Source organism: Alligator sinensis, unplaced genomic scaffold, assembly GCF_000455745.1.
Source record: "Alligator sinensis unplaced genomic scaffold, ASM45574v1 scaffold1097_1, whole genome shotgun sequence".
Lineage (NCBI taxonomy): Eukaryota > Metazoa > Chordata > Crocodylia > Alligatoridae > Alligator > Alligator sinensis.
The window spans coordinates 9,856-28,794 of record NW_005841950.1 but is presented as its reverse complement, the minus strand read 5'-3'; the positions used below and the strand labels follow the sequence as shown (position 1 = coordinate 28,794).

At 41.7% G+C, this 18,939-nt stretch overlaps 1 protein-coding gene across 1 annotated transcript in view; it reads right to left on the bottom strand.

The window, feature by feature from the left end:
* Nucleotides 1-18,939, bottom strand: part of LOC102371205 (disintegrin and metalloproteinase domain-containing protein 10) — a 45,769-nt gene that overhangs the window by 20,190 nt on the left and 6,640 nt on the right. The window contains exons 3-8 of the mRNA XM_006020246.3: nucleotides 18,530-18,679; nucleotides 16,378-16,470; nucleotides 14,623-14,806; nucleotides 8,207-8,370; nucleotides 1,639-1,822; nucleotides 790-940 (exon numbers count right to left, since the gene is read on the bottom strand). Of these exons, the coding sequence (XP_006020308.1) occupies nucleotides 790-940; nucleotides 1,639-1,822; nucleotides 8,207-8,370; nucleotides 14,623-14,806; nucleotides 16,378-16,470; nucleotides 18,530-18,679 (926 nt within the window). The remainder of the gene's footprint in view (nucleotides 1-789; nucleotides 941-1,638; nucleotides 1,823-8,206; nucleotides 8,371-14,622; nucleotides 14,807-16,377; nucleotides 16,471-18,529; nucleotides 18,680-18,939) is intronic.

Here is an 18,939-nt window from a genome sequence, read left to right as displayed (position 1 = left end):
GACGAAAGTTAAACTTGGCTGTCTGAAAAGCCATTAAAAATTTAATTCAATGGATTCAAAGGCACTGTGGCACCAGTGAGGATGGAAAGCATATTACATGTAATGAGAACAAAGCAGCCAGAAATAGTTGAGACACAAGAAAAGCTGATACTGCTTTTTAAGTTTGAAAACCTTTTACAGTGGATATTAAAAAAAAAAAAAAAAAAAAAAAAAAAAAAATCTTATTGGTCTTTATTCTCTTTCCAACAAGAAAAATACGTTGGAATACATTTTCCCCCCTCATGCATATTACCTAGCTCAAAAGTGTAAGAGAAAAAGAGGGAGAAAGCAAGGGATTCAAGATCACCTGAGAAATTTGGGAAAACTACATACTTAATGAAATTAGAGGGGCCTCAGTCTGGTTTCTAGAAGACAGCTGTCCAAAACAGAAAATACTTAATAGCAGCTTTTGGTAAAGAAGCTAACGGCTCAATGCACAGTGAAATTCAGCATAAGTGGTTCTAACCATTAATCATTTTCCAAAAACCAATAAGAAATAAGTTCAGAGATGTTCTACTATGTAAGTTACCTTTAATGCCAAAAGGCAACATAATACTGTTAGGGAAGTTCCCTTTAACTGCATTTGTCCTACAAATTAGGGGCATTCTAATACAAATGAGACTGTCACGTACAAGTACACTTCACAAATGGATTTATTTAGACAAACTATGCTATTTGTAAGTATGAATAAATGAAAAAGCATAATATAATTATAACTGAAATGTACGATGTAACTTAATTATAAAATACCTGCACGATTTGCCTGGTTTTAACTTGCATTTGCTATCTTCTGATTGGTTTGCATCATAACAGCATTCATCTTTACATTGGTCACTATATCCACAATCACATTGCTCTCCTTGTTCTACCAATCCATTACCACAGATGGGCTGACCAGATTCTGAAAAAGATAAGTGTATTTTTATAAAACTAGAAAAAATGTATATCAAAGACATATATGGGAACTCAATCTTAACGTGTCACATTATTTCCCACATTTATGTGCATTATAGACACTAAGACTGCTATGGTACATACTAGACATTTATAAGGACACTTGTACTGTACTGTTGTTCATTATCCAGTTTACTATTTCCTATTAGGTATTTTAAATTTATGTCATGTACAGATAGATTTCCACTGACAAGAATGGGAATTCCTCTTACAAAACTTAAAATCTGCAGATAGATATCAAACAGAATTTTGCTTTATGTTTCCAAGTTAGCATCTTCTTTTATGCAATCCTGCCCCTCTCAAAGAAGTTATAAAGACCTTGTGGCAAAAAAGTGCTGATAAAAGGCTGGAATAAGCGCTCTCACTTGAAAATCCAAAGCCCATTTAGCAAGGGCTTGCAAAACCCTGCAGGCCTCATAAACGCTCACCCAATAAGTGACCAAGGCGCTGTAGACAATACTCATAGAACCCACACATAATGAAGTCATTAAAACAAAGTGCCTGCATCTTCTGCACAATTTGTTTTTTCAACATTTGACCATGAAAACATATTCAACTCCTTACTTGTACATATGCCAAACGTGAAGTTAATTTTAGAAATTAGGCTGAATATTCAGTGTTTTATAAGACTGACTAAATACATACCAACAAAACAATTATTTCTCTTTTTCTCAAGGACTTGGCTGATATTTCGAATGCTACAGATAGAAAACTTGTTGTTGTTAAGTTTATCCCCAGATGTAGCTCTTGCATACATGATGTAATTGCCATTTTCTTTTTGTCCCAAACTCTTGGATTCTCCTGGAGTGCATTCCATTCCAGAATCATGCTGCAAAATCAGAACACAGTTATCTATTTAACAGAAGAGATTCCTCTTATTCCCTTGCATAGTTGCTTAGCTTTGGGGGTAACACACCAATTTGTGAAAGCTAATAGGGTAAGAAAAGAGCATACTGATTAGGTCAATTTTTGCTTGTTTGTTTAAAGAGCAGCATCCTGAGAGAGAATTCCTCATCTACAAATCTTTTGTATCAAATCAAATGAATACAGACCAGGAAAAAAAACTCAGAGCAGTGAGGTACAGTAATTGTTTCTGGATGTTGTGGCAGGATACTTGGTGTGCCTGCCACTTGAAGAGGTCAGGAAGCCTGCTGAGCCATGGGCAGGTGGGGGTCAGGACTAATTAGCAGTTGGGGGTCACAGCTAATTGCAGAGTCAGCTGATCAGGGGGCTGGCAGGTGTAGTTACACATGATCAGAGGAGTCACCTGGTTGGAAGAGGGCTGGGTTAGACAGGGTATAAGTCCAGACCCTGAGAGCACGGTGGGCAGTAACATCTTGGGAGTTGGTGAAGGTACATCACGCAGCAGGAAGGCTGAGACTCCTGAATGCCAGCAAGGAGAAAGACATTCTGAGGTTTGAGTAGGAACTAAGGGGATGGAGGAGGTTTCTGGGGACCCAGTGTGAGGTCCGGAGCCCTGATATGGAGGCTGAGTCTGTGGACCTGTTGAGGAGCAAGGAAAGACTTGAGAGAAGGGCTGAGTGCCTGGGCCTTGTTGAGAGGCCAGACGAGCCCAGAGAGAGAGAGGCCGAGAGCACAGGGGCCTTATGAGAGACCAGGCGAGTCCTGGGAGAGGGGCTGAGAATTGGTGGGCCTACTAAAGGACCAGGTGAGTCCTGAGAGAAGGGCCAAGTGTCTGAGACCTGGTGGAGGGTCTGGGTGAATCCTGTGAGCAGGGCAGAGTACAGGGGACCTATTTCTGGCCACAGGTGATGACCTACTGAGGGGACTCCAGGTTCTTGACCACCTGGGTGACAGTGATCATTGCCTACTGGAATTCACCATACAGCGCAGGGTGTCAAGGGCCAACAGCAAGGCAGTAGCCCTTGACTTCAAGAGGGCCAACTTCAAAGAGTTGAGGAGAGTGGTAGGAGAGGCACTGGGGTCCTGGAGGGTTGGGGAACTGGGTGTCCAAGATGAGTGGTCGTTCCTTAAGGAGATGATCCTCTGAGCCCAAGGGGTGACAGTCCCAACGAGAATCAAAGGGGACAAGAGTGTTCAAAAGCCCCCCTAGCTCACCAAAGGCATTCAATGCCTGAAAGCCAAAAAAGAGGCATACAATCAGTGGAAGGGAGGGGCTATCACCAAAGAGGAGTATACCTCCATCACTCGGGCTTGTAGGGGGGCTGTTAGGAAAGCTAAGGCAGATACGGAACTAGGGCTAGCATCAAGGATCAAGGACAACAAAAAGTCTTTTTTTAAATACATAAGGAGTATGAAGAAAGCACCAGGTAACGTGGGGCCCCTGCGGGATATGCTTGGCAATCTGATGGTTGCACCAGAGGAAAAGGCAGACATTTTAACAATTTCTTTGCCTCCATGTTTTTTGGGCAGGGACCGGGACTCCACCACTGAGGTTCAGGATGGACTCAGGAGAGACTCTGCCAGGCCTAGGGTCGGGGAGAACTGAGTTAGAGAAGTTCTGGAGGGGCTGGACGCGTTCAAAATCGGCAGGTCCAGATGCTCTCACCCCAGGGTGCTGAGGGAATTGGCAGGGGTTATCGAGGGGCCCCTAGCATGATTTACAAGCACTCGTGGAGCTCTGGCCAGGTGCCAGACGACTGGAGGAAGGCCAGTGTGGTCCCCATTTTCAAAAAAGGGAGGAGGGAGGACCCGGGCAACTACAGGCCTATTAGTCTTGCTTCAATCCTGGGGAAGCTCTTTGAGAAGATTATCCAGGAGCACATCTGGGAAGGACCAGCAGGGGGACAATGCTCAGGGACAACCAGCATGGGTTCATTAGGGGCAGGTCCTGTCAGACCAACCTGATTGCCTTCTAGGATCAGGTCACAAAAGCATTGGATGCAGGTGTCGCCGTGGATGTAGTCTTTCTGGACTTCAGGAAGGCCTTTGACAACGTCTCCCACCCCATTCTCATTAAAAAACTAGGCGACTGTGGTACTGATGCCTACACAGTCAGATGGGTTGCAAATTGGCTGAGGGGACACACCCAGAGAGTGGTGGTGGACAGGTCATATTCGACCTGGAGGGATGTGGGCAGTGGGGTCCCCCAGGGCTCGGTCCTCCGGTCTGCACGGTTTAATCTCTTTATTAGCGACTTGGACAAGGGGGTAAAAAGCACCATGTTCAAATTGGCTGACGACACCAAGATCTGGAGCGAGGTGGGCACGCTAGAAGGGAGGGACAGGATACAGCTGGACCTGGACAGGTCACAGGGGTGGGCGAATGAGAATAGGATGGGATTCAATACTGACAAGTGCAGGGTACTGTACCTGGGAAGGAAGAACCAGCAGCATACCTACAGGCTGGGGAACTCCCTTCTCGAAAGCACAGAGGCAGGGAAAGATCTTTGGGGCCTTAAAATGAACATGGGCCACCAACGTGAGGATGCGGTCAGTAAGGCTAACTGCACCTTGTCATGCATCCACCGATGCATCACAAGCAGAGCCAAGGAGGTGATCCTCCCTCTCTATGCGACACTGGTCAGGCCACAGTGGAGTACTGTGTCCAGTTCTGGGTGCTGCACTTTAGGAGAGATGTGGCCAGCATCGAGAGGGTCCAGAGGAAGGCCACCCGCATGATCCGGGGACAGCAGGGCAGACCCTATGAAGAGAGGCTACGGGCCTGAACCTTGGACTTGATGATCTACTTAGGTCCCTTCCAACCCTACATCTATGAATCTATTGAGGGGTCCAGTTGTGCCCGGGAAAGAACAGGGCTGTGTAGCAAGACCTCAGGAGGGCTCTGAGCCTGTAGAGAGAGGGAGACATGGAGGGGCTCGAGAAGGTGGACCCACAGAGATGAGGGGTCCGACAATGGGAGGACTGACCGTGAGAACCTCAACTGGCCTATGCTGGGCCCAGGAAGGACCAAAGGGTAAGAGAGCCCAATGCAAGAGACAGCCAGAGCTGGGAGACCCTGGAGTCTTGACTGGCCTGGAGGCAGGGTCAGGACCTAGGAGAGGCACAGAGTTTCCCTGGTGGAGGCCACAGCCAAGAGGAAGGGGGCAAGGGGCATGCAGCTCTGGAATGACAATGGCCGGTGGGTCCGAGAGTGAGCTGGGACCTTAGATGGAGCCAGGGTCAAGGAGCCCAGTGGTTAACAGCCCAGGAGTGGCATTGGATATCTAGGGAGAGCCCACAGAAGGGCAAGCAAGAGCAGGTAGGCCTGAAGATCAGTCCTGGATAAGACCAAAAACTGCATCCTACTGGAACTGGTTGGTGTGGTGGTGTTGCCTGTGGCAGGGCAGCCTCTGTGAAATGCCACACATGGGCTACTCCAGGGAAAGGCAAGGATAGGGTGCCAGAAAGCCTCAGCTCCCACTGCCTTGTGGGTTACCCTGTAGAGGGGGAAGGCTAAGGGAGCACACCATGACAGAAAGCACTTGGCAAGGAAGACCATGGGGGGCGTCCAGAAGGGTCCAAGGCCGTGAGTTGCGAGGCCCAGCAAGGTGTAGTGAGGCTCAGCGGGCGTACAGGGACTGGAAGGGTCCAGCAGCCTAGAAAGAGGCTGGGAATAGAGCACAGGGCTGGATGGGGCCAAGGGCCTGGAGAGGGGCTGGGAAAATACAGAGGAGTTGACACCCAAGAGAGGCCTGAGGGGGACCGAGGAGTCTGGCAACTGGAGTGGGGCGTGAGAGAGACAGAGGGGTCTGGCAGCCCAGGGACTGGTTAAGTGAGGTCCAGGGAGTGGAGGAGTCTGAGGGGCTGGAGGGGTCTGGCTACTGGAGAACAGCCAGGAGAGAGACCAAGGGGTCTGAGGGCCAGAGCGGGTCTATGAAGCCAAGGGGTCAGAAGGCCTAGGGAGGGGTTGCATCAGTGACCAGCAGAACATCTGCATCCATCTGCAAGCATGTCATTTGCGAGGCATGGGACACGGTGTAAGGAAGGTATGGAGCAGTTCATGACCATAATCCAGGTAGTCCTTACAATAAGAGCAAGGCAGCCTCCCTCTTATTACTGCATTTCCAACAGTGTATGGCAGGTGAGACAAGAAAACGGCAGAGTGGGCATGGTCACAGAGTTTCCAGGGAGCATTACTGCCACCCTTGCAATTCAGATGTGTGACAGATGTTCACATCTAGCCAGTTTGACTGGTGTACAGAATCACTGTAGTTCTGCATACAAGCACAAGATAATTTAAGTTAGTGCCCACTGAGTACCCTGTCCCAGTTCATGACATCTTCAGATGTACACGCTGAGAATTTAAAAGGGCAACCAGTACTTTATGGGACACTACCTGGAAGACTAACTGAAACATTACAGACAGTATGTACTTGCACTGAAAAGAAAAAAAGACTTAAACACAATATGCTTTGGGGTGTAAGAGTAGGAGAGCTGCATAAAGCAAAGCACTATAGCAAACTGATCACTTATAACAATGCCTGTTATGATGCATAAAGGGCAGGATAACATATAAATTGCCAAGGCTGATCAAATAGGGGCTAAACTGATGAAGAAAATATACTGTCAAGATCATTATAATCAGTTTAGTAATAACTTTGATACAATATACAGTAAGGACATTTTAAGATGCATGTACTTTTTGAATGCAATACAAGCATACATTTTACAGATCTCTTGAGTATAGTCTCAGTGACATGACATGACCTTCACAGGTAAAAAAAATGAAATTAAATAATTATCTTCCAACTAATCCAAACTTTTTTTCCATTAAGACAGATTTCCAAGCTTCATTAAGCCATGCTTTTGTTTACATTTCAAAATATTTGGTGGGGCCAGGGGGTCTCTAGAATTGTGGCATTAGCTTAGTAGATAAATTCCTAGATTTTTAAAGGGGTAGTCTACACAGACTAATTTCTCAGCAACCTTTCCTAAGTAATTCAACAGAGCATTACTTGTTCCAAAATAAAAATATCAAAACTTTTGAGTTATTCAAGAACAAGTTATCTACTTTAAAATTCACATTATACCTTATTCAGCATTAATTTTCAAGTTTAAACTAGTCCCAAAACTTAAACTTTAAGGCTAAGTATACACAGTCAAAAAGATAGAGGCAGAATTCATTCAATCTTTCCAGGTTAGTCTAAGCTGCATAGATTGAACCAATAAGCAAGTGAACACACATTCACTTTTGATTCCAGAAATGCAGCCACATGCCTGTAGTGGCTCAGACCAGAAGTCAGGGGATGCTAGAGCATGCCTCCCTGCTTGGCTGGAGCAGACAGCTTGAGCCAAGGCTAGTTCACCCACCCTGCAATCTGGGATGTTGGGGGACTGAGTTAACTTGAATCTGCAGATGATCTGGGACAGAAATTCAATAAACTGATTTAACCGAAATCAGTAAAGTCTGATAACACATCCATTCAGGTTCATCTTAAACTGGTTTTGGCCATTGTGAAAGCAGTTTGTGCGCATTGAACCTCTGGTTCTGTTACAGATTTGGATTGGTTTCTGATCACTTATACCGATGTATGTGTAATTTCTGTCCCTAGCCTAAAAGGTTACATCTACAAAAAAGGCAAACTGTCATTCACAAGTAAGGTTTTATTTCTGCTGCTCTTACTTCTTAAACCTGTCACACAAATTAAACATCTTCAAAAATAAGGAAGAAACAAACAACTGTTTCCTATTCCCAGTGCAATTCAGACAGCTTTTTTACTAGCTTTCATAACTACAAAATTTTTCAGGTATAAACAAAGAAACAAGTCACAGAGAAAGGTCAGTTTTATCCTCACAGGTTGTAAAGTCTTCTTACTCAGCTAAGCAAAAGTTTTGCTTCATGAGCTTGTATGCTACCACTCAACTAATTTTTGAGTGAAATTAGAATTCAGGTCTCACTGAGGAAGAATGTCTTGCATTCAAAAAGCTTGCTTAACTTTATTGCAACTACATAGTTGGTCCAATAAAAGCAAATCCCCCCAAGGAATCATAACGTACATGCACATTTTTGAGAAGCTATGAGTGAGTGTAAAACTTGCTTACATAAAGAATACATTTAATTCACAAAACATGCTGTACAGAGTTCTCCCCTTTGCAAAACATTTATAAAAGGGTTTACTTCATATAGCTTTAGCTGAAAAACCCTCATTTTTCCTCATAGAAGAGTTTCTTTAGCATACTGTACAAGAACAAAGGGAGTAAAAGTTACAAAATGTTTGCATTGTATTTGGAGTATACCTCCTCCCCCCACAACACTGAACATGTGTAATAAGGTAAGAGATAATACTTACAGGGGAACCAAAATTATGTCCAACCTCATGAGCAAAAGTGATGTGAGAAACCTTAGGTGGGACATGAGACCCATAGTTCTGAACAGTGATGATTCCAGTATTTAAGGACTTCTTTTTACCATCAGAATAAAGTTTGCTCTTTTCACATATTCCCCCAGAGCTCCCTGTATTAAAAAAATAAAAGATTTATAAAAAAAGCGAGAGTTGTATCGCTTGTTCAAAGTCCTAGCTGAAACCTACAGCTTTGTCTAACACAGGGGTGTTAGTGCAAACCAGGCAGGCTGATATTTCAAAGTTTAAAAGTTATTTTGCACAAGCACTCGTTGTAGAAGCTCATCATACCAATAGGGCTTTTGTGAAGTTAAGATTATACATTTTTGAAGCAGATTAACCTTAATTGCATACCTGCCCTTAGTTCATAATCAGAGCATGTACATGGGAAGTTAGCTTTTCTGCAATAGCTATTTCATGCTATGTATTTTAGATGTTCAGTGTGTAGGCAGACCTACCTTTATCTCAGTTGTAGTGCAACACCAAAAACTATGTAATGAAACACGTAAGTTTCTTCTTTATACCCTACTTGGCTCTCATTTTAAGTAAAAACACATTATTCCTAAAAACAGAAAATCATTTCCAGTATCAAGGGGGAGAAAAAAAGAGCATAACATTCACAAATGTTCATATAAAGGCCTAAAATTACTAACTGCACATCCTGGAAAGCTGAAGTGACTCATTTTCCACAGTATAATTTAAACCTGAAGTGCAGTTTCAAAGGGTAGGTTAATCATATACATATTTAAAAGATCATTAACTAGGTCACACCCAATGTCTGAAAAATGTCTTGAGATTCATTGATTCTATTACTAAGTATTTCTGATATCTAAAATATGCTCTCTAAACAAGGTGTATTGCTAAAGTTAAACACAATACAGCAAAATAGCCCATAACAGAATAGGTGTGTCCAGTCACACACATGGAAGGGTAATATAGAGCCAGATTTGTATGGCAGGGAATAAAAAAGTGGATCAACATTGAGTTTATCTTCAGTCACACGATATAATGCAGCAAGTATTAACAAAATGTATCTATATTGTTCTAGACTATTTAAATAGTTCCTAAAATTCCTAAAATTCTTCCTAAAGGCCAATAAAGTCTCCCCTATCTGCACATTCTACACCTATTTGCCGTCCATCCCACTGGTTAGGTAAGTCTGTAGAGATTTGGTAGACATGAATGTTAAATAATAAGAGAGGCAGGCACTAAGGGTGACATTCCTCTTACGTGGGTTTTATGCACCAAAACTGGTGGGTGAAAGAATCAGCACAGGGTTCTTCGGTTGTATAATATGGTATATATACACAAGGCAAATTCACTTGCAAACCTCTTTTAGAGAAGATTTTAGTGATATAAAAATGCAAACAAGAACTTCGGGACAGGGGTCCAAGCCATGACCAGCAGCCAACCCTTCAGTCAGCCTGGTGGTTGGGAACCTCTGGCCTATGGTGTCCAGTATGCTTATAAGTGGTCAGAATCAGATATTTTAGAGGCAGGAAGGTAAATGTGGGGAAACACCTCTCACACAGCAGGTTTTAAACCTAATAATTAATACTTAAATACTTTAAGATCTGAAGCTTGATATTGCTTCCAAAATTGCTAGTTTTGATTAGAACCCTGGATGTTGTTAAAATCTTGCTGATCTGTCCTTCTTAGATTCCATAGTTTTCTATGGCACTATGTTCTATGGTCTAAACACTCATAATGCAGACAAATACCTCCTTTTTAATTTCTTATTGTTTGATTTAATTCAACTTTCCATTCCTCTAGTCTTGTGTTATGAGACAAGTACGAGAACTTGTCTGCCTTCTCTCCAGCATCCTTTATTTTATGTAATTTACTGTGTTCCTTTTCTTTGTCGCCTTCACATTTTTAAAAACGACTACTTATTCTTGGTAGTAGGACAGGACAAGATAGTGAAAGAATGAAAAAGTCAGCTGTGGAAAAAAACTGTGTTCAATACCAATATACTGAGAAGACTGTCTAGGTGGTGAACGTCGTATTTAGGGGTTTACAATATCATATTCTAAAACTATGATCTCTGATACTTCTTTTTATAAGTATGTAATATGAAGCAATTTACCCTGAAAAGAAAATTTGCATACAATTTATTTGCAGACTACAACAGCATTTAAATGTTTGGTAAGAATCTGGGCTTATACAAGATGGATTTTTTCTTTAATTATTCAAAATCTTAAAGTAGAGACTAGAAATTTAAGTTTTATTTACCAAAACAGTTTTGAAAACAACGTACAGAAAAACAGAATGAAATCAGACTGGTCATATGCTAACTTTGATTTACAGTTTTTTAATTGACATTTTCCAGTGGTTGAAATGCAAATAACTACCTTTATAACTATAATTTGATTTCCAGTTAAAACACTTTCCTGCTAGCACTGAAATTAATGAGCCAAGTTTTACACGGCTGGAATTTGCACTGAGCCTTTATAAATCCATGAAAAAATGCTATAGTTACAGTAAGTACGGATAGTGAAAAAGTTGTTAGTCACATTTCTAAGACTCTGCATGCAACAAACAACACTGGCAAAACATCCAAGAGAAACTACACAGTGACAGTTTCCAAATTACCTAGCCTATAAACAAATGCATCTGCTGTGTTTCTAAACACCTCAAATTTAGCAACATCCTCCTACATTGATCAGTCTGACAAACAAGCAGCATGGGGCAGTCAAAGAAACAATTTATTGTTGGCAATTTAAGATTTATTTTTAAATTGACAAGGCTCTGAAGATGGTGCATCCCTAAACAGCACTGAAGATGTAATTGTAAAGACCACCTCGCCTTCTGGCCATGAGTCAACATTTTACAAAAATGCCTACTACTTTACTTGAATTATATTTTGTTAGAATGAAAGGTATCACAACCAAATAATCTATAAATCTGTTACTCATGATAAGTGGCTTTCATGTTTACTGTAGATGGAACAAAAACAGTCACCTAATCCGTTCAGAGGTGAAGAGTGAAAAAACAAGATTAGTTAGCTCACATGGCTAACTCACAAAGTGTCTGGCAAATAAGACTGGAATTAGAATCCGTTGCTAGTGTAACATTTAACAAGCACATATAATGCACGTGTGACAAAACCCTTCTCTCCCTAAAAAAAAAAATTCAGAGATGTGAAAAATCTACAGTAGAAAAGGTTATCTTGAAATAAATTTTGACTGACAAAAAAAATCTTGTATTTTATAATATAGTTCACATGTGATCCAATTAGTTTATAAAGATTGAAGAGCACTGGCTATATTTTTGTCTCTCTTCAAAACAGGATTTTTTCCCACTAACGTTCTAATTAAAGAGATGAAATCTGCTATTTGCAACATTTGATACCACTTTATTTCAGATAATTAGTGCAGCTTCAGGAAATCAAACTAGGAAGTTCAAGTTACATTTTCAGAAACATAAGCAAGAGAAGTACAGTAGTAATTTTGTCAGTTCTACTGATAAAATCTCACCAAACTAGAATGAAGTTTTGTAAATTAAAATCTATACCACCAAAATCCACAGCAGAAGTAGTTTTCTTTGCAGATTAATTTGTTGACCAAAAATAATGAGAGAACACAGAGTGCAGCCCAGTATGACAAGATGCTGCTGTAGGGCTGTCTTTTTGATACAAGGCAGAAGGACACAGTTTTAGTGCCAGACCTGCCTAAAGAAAAAGCCTTTCTAACATATTACAAAGGCCAAACCTTATCTGTAGCAAAAGAATGACACTTGCTGATAATAAAAAGGAGGCGAGCCGAGAACAGGAACATACAGAACGGTATTGGTCTGGAATTGTTTAATGTTTCTTAGTCAGTTATTACAATATTTGCAGAATGACTACTTCGAATGAGCCTTCCAACTAGTTTTCACCAACCATTAAATAACAAAAGTCAAAATTCAGTAATATTCAACTCCTCTTCAGTGCTAACAATGCTGAATCTTTTCTGCAGAGGGAAAACTGCCTACATACAGGGACAAGAATGACTTTTTGTCTTGCCAGGTGGTAAAAAGTATTTTTCCAATGGACAAGATGAGTCTTTAAATAGAGTTTCTTACATCACACTTCAACAGGCATAGGTGACTACTGCAGTTATATAGTCCCAAGGCAGGCTATCACAAGGATTCTCTTAAAATTTCTCCAACAGAAACAGCAGAGCATTTTTACCAAAAATATACACTGAAGTTTCTAAGAGTCAAGACGCATAGTTGAAAGTAACAGTTTCAGTTACATTTCAAAATGAAACAGCATATCTTGAAAGAACAATTGCAGAGGAAATGTTTCAGGCTCTCTGCAGACACCTATCTGCACACAGATTTATGCTCTGCTCAGTGCTGTTCAACATATTTATTAACAATTTGGATGCTGGAACTGACACTTTCCAGAGAAAGTTTGCAGATGACACAAAACTGAGAAGGACTGTAAACACATTGGAGAATGATACCACAATTCAGAAGGATGTCAGGCTGGAAAGCTGGACTGGACCTAACAGGATGATGTCCAATGCTAACAAATGCAAGGTGCTACACCTCAGGAAGACTAAACATATATACAAATACAAAATGAGTGACACCTGGGTGGATGGCAGCATTACAGGGAAGGACTTGGGAATACTGGTATAGCACAGACTCAATATGACCTGCACTGTGATGCAGCTGCATAAGAGGTGAATGTAGTTTTGGGATGCATCAACAGATGCATTAGGTGCAAGACACAGGAAGTGATAGTGCTTCTACTGAGCTCTGATTTGGCCTCAGTATTGTGGGCAGTTTTGGGCTCCACATTTTTTAAAGGACATGGAGAGGTTAGAGAGGATCCAGACATGAGTGATAAAAGTGATAAAGGGCATGGAAGACAAGTCGTACAAGCAGAGGCTGAAGGAGCTAGGCATGTTCAGCTTTGGGAAAAGACACTTGAGACATGATAGCAGTCTTCAAATACTTGAAGGGCTGCCATAAAAGGGAAAACACTTTTTCTCTCTTGCTGCAGAGAACAGGACACAGATCAGTGGCCTGAAATTGCAGCAAAGTAGGTTTTGATTGGATATCAGGAAAAGCTTCAGGGTTAGAACAGTGAGCTTTCTCTCTTGCTGCAGAGAACAGGACACAGATCAGTGGCCTGAAATTGCAGCAAAGTAGGTTTTGATTGGATATCAGGAAAAGCTTCAGGGTTAGAACAGTGAGCTAGCAGAATAGATTGCCTAGGGAAGTTGTGGACTCAGTATTACTAGAGATGTTCAATAAGAGGTTGGACAGTCACAGGCCAGGGAACATATAGGTATAGCTATGCCCATGTTCTACTGTGGGTATTTCCCATACTTTTGGGCTTTGCTGGTTACTGAATGGGACTGGGAAAGGATTCTTTCCCTTTCGCTGCTGTCCTGCAATGTGTCAGGGGTTTTTTTAGGCCTTCCTCACAGGCACTGGGTGCTGGCTGCAGGATTTTGACGGAGTGTGCCAGTGTTCCTGCTGGGACAAACCCAGAGGTTCCTGGCTAGAGGGTCTTGCCCCTCTGTCCAGGGTCAGACTGACTGCCATAGGTGGGGGGTCAGGGAGGAATCTTGTTCCAGGGTCAGACTGAGGGCATGGACTGTGAGGGATTTTTGCCCATCTCTGTAGTGGGGGCCTGGACCTCTTCCTTGGATCTCTAGGGTGTATTTTTACAACTGTTCCAGCAGCAGGATGTGGGACACTATGGTCCCCCTGCTTTACCTAGGAAGGGTTAGGGTTGTTCTGCCTTGTGGTTCTGTCAGGGTTAACTGTGTACTTTTGCTAATAAGTCAGCACAATGGATAACATCTTGGATCATGGATTTGTAATAGGATGACCTGGACAGAGATTATCTTGCCTCAGGCAAGGGGATTGGACTAGATAACTTCTTGAGGTCCCTTCTAGCCCTAGCCCTACTTCTCTATAACTGTCTGATTTGATTCTGGAGTACAATTCTGCAACAGGCTGTGAATCAAAGACTATGAAGTGGAGAATCATATGGATCTCCGCTTTTAATTTAGACAGCACATTTCTGCCTCATGTCTTATTCCACTGATCATTTGAACCTATGCAAATGTGGCAAATAAAAAGCAACCTAAACACTTACGGGCCTTCATCCGCACAGAGAAGCAAGGTGCTATAATGAAAAAAAACAGCCAAACAAACTATGAATTGGGGAAATGATGCACCTCAAATCATAAGGGCTCATGGAGTACTACTTCTTCCAATACAGTTTCAAATACTACCCAAGGAGAACTGTGAAGAGCCAGTTAAGCTAGCGAACTATTTTGTGCGAGTCAGTACCTTTTACTTTTCCTAATACATAAATACTTGATTCACAATAGAAAATACTGTAGTTATGGATTAATTACCTGAAGGAGCTCCAACCCAAGCCAGACCCAGGACACCATCATCAAAATCACGGTCTGTAAATACATAAGCTAAGCAATAATCATCATGATTCTGCTCTGAGTTCAGTTCCAGAAACTTCTCCACACCAATGTTAGGAAATCTGAAGGGATTGGAAGGGTCTCTCTCATCAGCAGTCGTGTTGATCTAAAAGTAAATCGAGTGTAAACTTCATGAGACATTTAATTTCTGTCTGGCTAATGAAAGCTTGCTAAGAAACGCATCCTATTACTAATTTCCCTATGCAGTTAAATAATAAATTCTATATTTAGAGAATTATAGATGTTATGTATTATTAATGTTTACTATTTGGAAAAACATGAGACTTGAACTGAAGACCAAATGACTGCACTTATGTGGTAAATCAGCACCTATTTTTAATTGCTTACTTTGGTTCAAAACAAGCTTTTTCCAGAAAGTCTTTTCATGAGTACCAAAAAAAAAAAGAAGCAGCACATATTTATAAACTTAATTCTATACCTCTGGGATTGGTCTTCTATTTTGGCAAAGCAGAAGCCCCGTATATTTACTTTAGAAAGTAAAGTTTCTGATGCAAAAGTCAATGCTCAGGATATTTACATACCGATATGAACATGAAAAAATTGTGATACCTATTAGAGTACAGCTGCATGTCCACGTTAAAATCTTTAACACAACTCAGTACTACGCTTCGTTCAATATCGTGGGTGACAGACTGCTCAGTTCAGCTCGCTCTACTATGCAAATCTCTAGAAGTGAATTTTCAGCGCATAAACAAACACTTAGGCAGAAGGGGCATTTTTACACATGCAAGTGCTGCAGCGCTGGGTGCTTTGAAAAGTGCCCGGTACTGCAATGCTTGCAGTTGTATAATGGCAAAATACACATCAGTGCTGAGAAAACGGTGGTGGCATGCTTTTAAACTAAAACACCTAAGGAGGCGCTTTAGTTCAAAAGCACACCAAAGCCATTTTCTGCATGCTGATGCACATTTCGCCAATTATACAACTGCACATGGCGCAGCGCAGTTCACCTCAGCTCGCATGCAGAGCAGCAGATCTTCAGCACGTCGTGGGAAAAAAGTATGTGTATAAATGCTCAAGCTGGCCCAAGATTTTAACTAAATACAGAAATTTTACCTTTAGCAGTCTAAAAGAAACCCTAAGGGGCCTAGAGAAGAAGTTAGAATACCGTTTTTATGTAGTCTTCCCCTCACCCTCAGTACTGGAACAGCAAGTTTTCCCTAATTTTCCTGCAGGAGTTTTCAAAGGGTTTTGCGTATTTTGATACATCACACCTTAGAGGGCCCGGAGTGTTAGCTCTTTAATAAACTCTTTCTCCTAAAATGTTAATGATCTATTAAATAAGTGTTCAAAACTTAAAGGTGGGGGAGGGAGGAGGGAATAGGGGATAAGTTATCCATAGGGTTGGTCCTTCACAATTCATCCAGACCATGGACTGGTCCTGTGCCACTCATCTGGCCTCTGGGAATAGATACATTTGACCCCCTTGATATAAACAACAAACTTTCTAACACTGGACACTGAATTGCCCACAGTCAATAATGGAAGACACTGCAAAGTGACAACGAATACTGGAAGACCACTGAAAAAACCTGCATATTTTTTAACAAAAATCAGTCACCAATAACAGGTAAAGATCTTAGAAAGACAACACTATTCTAAGCAATCGCACCTTGCATTCAAATAACTAACCACAGCTACAATGGAATTACTTACCCTTATTCGTTTCACCATAAAGCTGATGTTACGAATTCCTGAGAAATCTGTTGACTGATAAATTGTGTCAATTGCTTTAACATGGCTTGATATCTGTTAAATCAGAAAAAAGGGTAATGCAGTTAAACTGAATTGTATGATTGCATATCTTTATTGTCACTAGCTACAAAGTTTCTTCCGCTTTCAAATGAATATTAACATGGCATATGAACTTTCATTTATAGTTAAGTACTTTAATAAAATGTTAATAAATAATTAGTAATAACCGTCTACATACTTTACACTATGAATAGGTCAAATATCACCAAATTCTTTATAGGCAAGTTACATTTGCTCATTTTAACAGACGTAACTAAAACAATGTATTTGTCTGAGGCAGCTACTCAACTGACCTTAACATTAAAGTTCTACTGAAACATAAGATATAAAAAAAACCTCATTATTTTAAAATTATTCTTCTGCAAAGTATTTTGGAAAATATTTACTCGTCACTGCTTGTCACTCTTGCAGTTGTACTAGACAACGTTTCCTGTTGTACAGGAAATATGTAAAATGAACCACTGGCCTTCTTGAAAATTTTATTCTAAATTTCTAAATCCTTAGAAGCACCCTAACTCCTAATTTCACAGGAGTCCCACTTTCAGAAAGGACCTGAATGCCTTTATAAATATTATCCATAGTGAGTGATCTGTGTACAGTATAATGAATACAGTAAAATTAGACACAAATGTCAATGATGGGTCATCTTTTAAGAGAAGAGAACACGTGAGCTTTTAAAATTTTCATCCACAAAAAAACGTTTCTCACTTGAAACATCTGAAAATATTTTAGATTTATACCCCTGCTTCTCTGACCAGCTATTAAATTGGTCTGTATAGGACAGGGGTAGACAACGTTTTTGGCCAAAATGCCAAAAACACCACCAACCCTGACTCATGAAACTATGTCTCAGGGCAGACTGTAGGGAAGCCACAAGGGGCCTGATCCTTACTGCTGGCAGCAAGTGCACACACGCCTCCAGGCAGATGGTGGGGGAGGGACCAGAGTTGTGCTGCCCTGGCCCCTTCACCACCCTGCACCCCAAAGTGCACATGAAGCTACTAATGACAAAGCTGGGGGCAGGGTTTTGGAGTCCGGTGCGGCTGTTTGCAGCCTGCCCACTGCCTGCTGCAGCTGCCCAGAACCCAGGCCACGTACAGGCAAGAGACTGCAAACAGTTGCATTGTGCTCCAGAGCCTCAGCCAGGCTCTGTCCCAGCCCCTCCCCTGCCATCTGCCTGGAGCTACACATGCAACTGCCACTGACACAGAGCCAAGCTGGGGCTCTGGAGCCTGGTGCAGCTGTTTGCAGTCTCCCGGCTGCCTGCCACAACTGGCCTGAGCTCTGGGCAACTGCAGCAGGTGGCAGGCAGGCTGCAAAAAGTTGCACTGGACTCCAGAGCCCCAGCACTGGCACTATGGCAGCAGCAGCTGCATGTGTGCCTCTGGGTAGTTGGCAGGGGAGGGGACAGGGTTACACTGTCCCAGGCTTGTTCCGTGTCATCCACCCAGAGACACATACATACCTGCTGCCACCACAGAGCATGTCTGGGGCTTCGAAGTCCAGTGCAGCTGTTTGCAGCCTCCTGGCTGCAGCCAACCCAGGCTCTGGGCAGCTGCTGCCAGCCACAGACCATGGGTTGCTCACAGAAGGGCTTGCAGCTGCCTGGGGCTGCCTGTTGCAAGCAGCCCGGGCTCTGTCTCTAGTGGCAGCTGCCCAGAGCTGGGGCTGTCTGTGGCATGCTGAGCAAAATGATCTCATGTGCCATGCTCTGGCGCACACTCCAGGGGTTGCCAACTCCTGGTATAGGAGCAGGCACTGGTGTCTTTATAAACTCATGGCTTGACTTTCTCAATTGCTTAGCCTCTATAGATCCCATTAACAATAAAACAACAACTTCAGATCTTAGCATCTCCAAATATTAGGCAATTGGTGTCTTTTTGAAAATTAATTACAAAGTGACCTCAATGAGATAGGATGGCAAAAGCAGATGAAAAGATCATCTCTAATAGTGAGGGTGCAGATACAGGATGACAATACATTAAATTTGTCAATATTTCTTTAAAAGAGCACAGAACATATTCCTGAAATAATGGCCATGGTTTACAAATACCTGTGCAATTACAGCTTCCCTTGTTCCATAATGCTTATAGAATAGATGATCAGTCTGAATATAAAGCTGACATGTATTTCTTTCAGCTTGAGCTGCACGTTTTTTCCTTAAAACCTGTGGACCATTGGCGATGTTTTCTTCAAAAGGTTTCTGCACATATATTAATTAAAATACATGTTAATTTTAATGTTAATTTTGTAAACATCTAAATGAAAAAACAAAAAATTCCTTATTTTGGTGTAGTGCATTTAATAAATCCTCTTCATACATTTTCTTCTTATGTACCATATCAAAGTTGATTCTTTAACTAAGCTGTATATTTCTAGTTCTCATGGTTTGTTTTAATCTGGCTTCTAAGGACACCTCATCTCTTAACTTCCCCATACACTTAACTTTGTATTTCATAATGC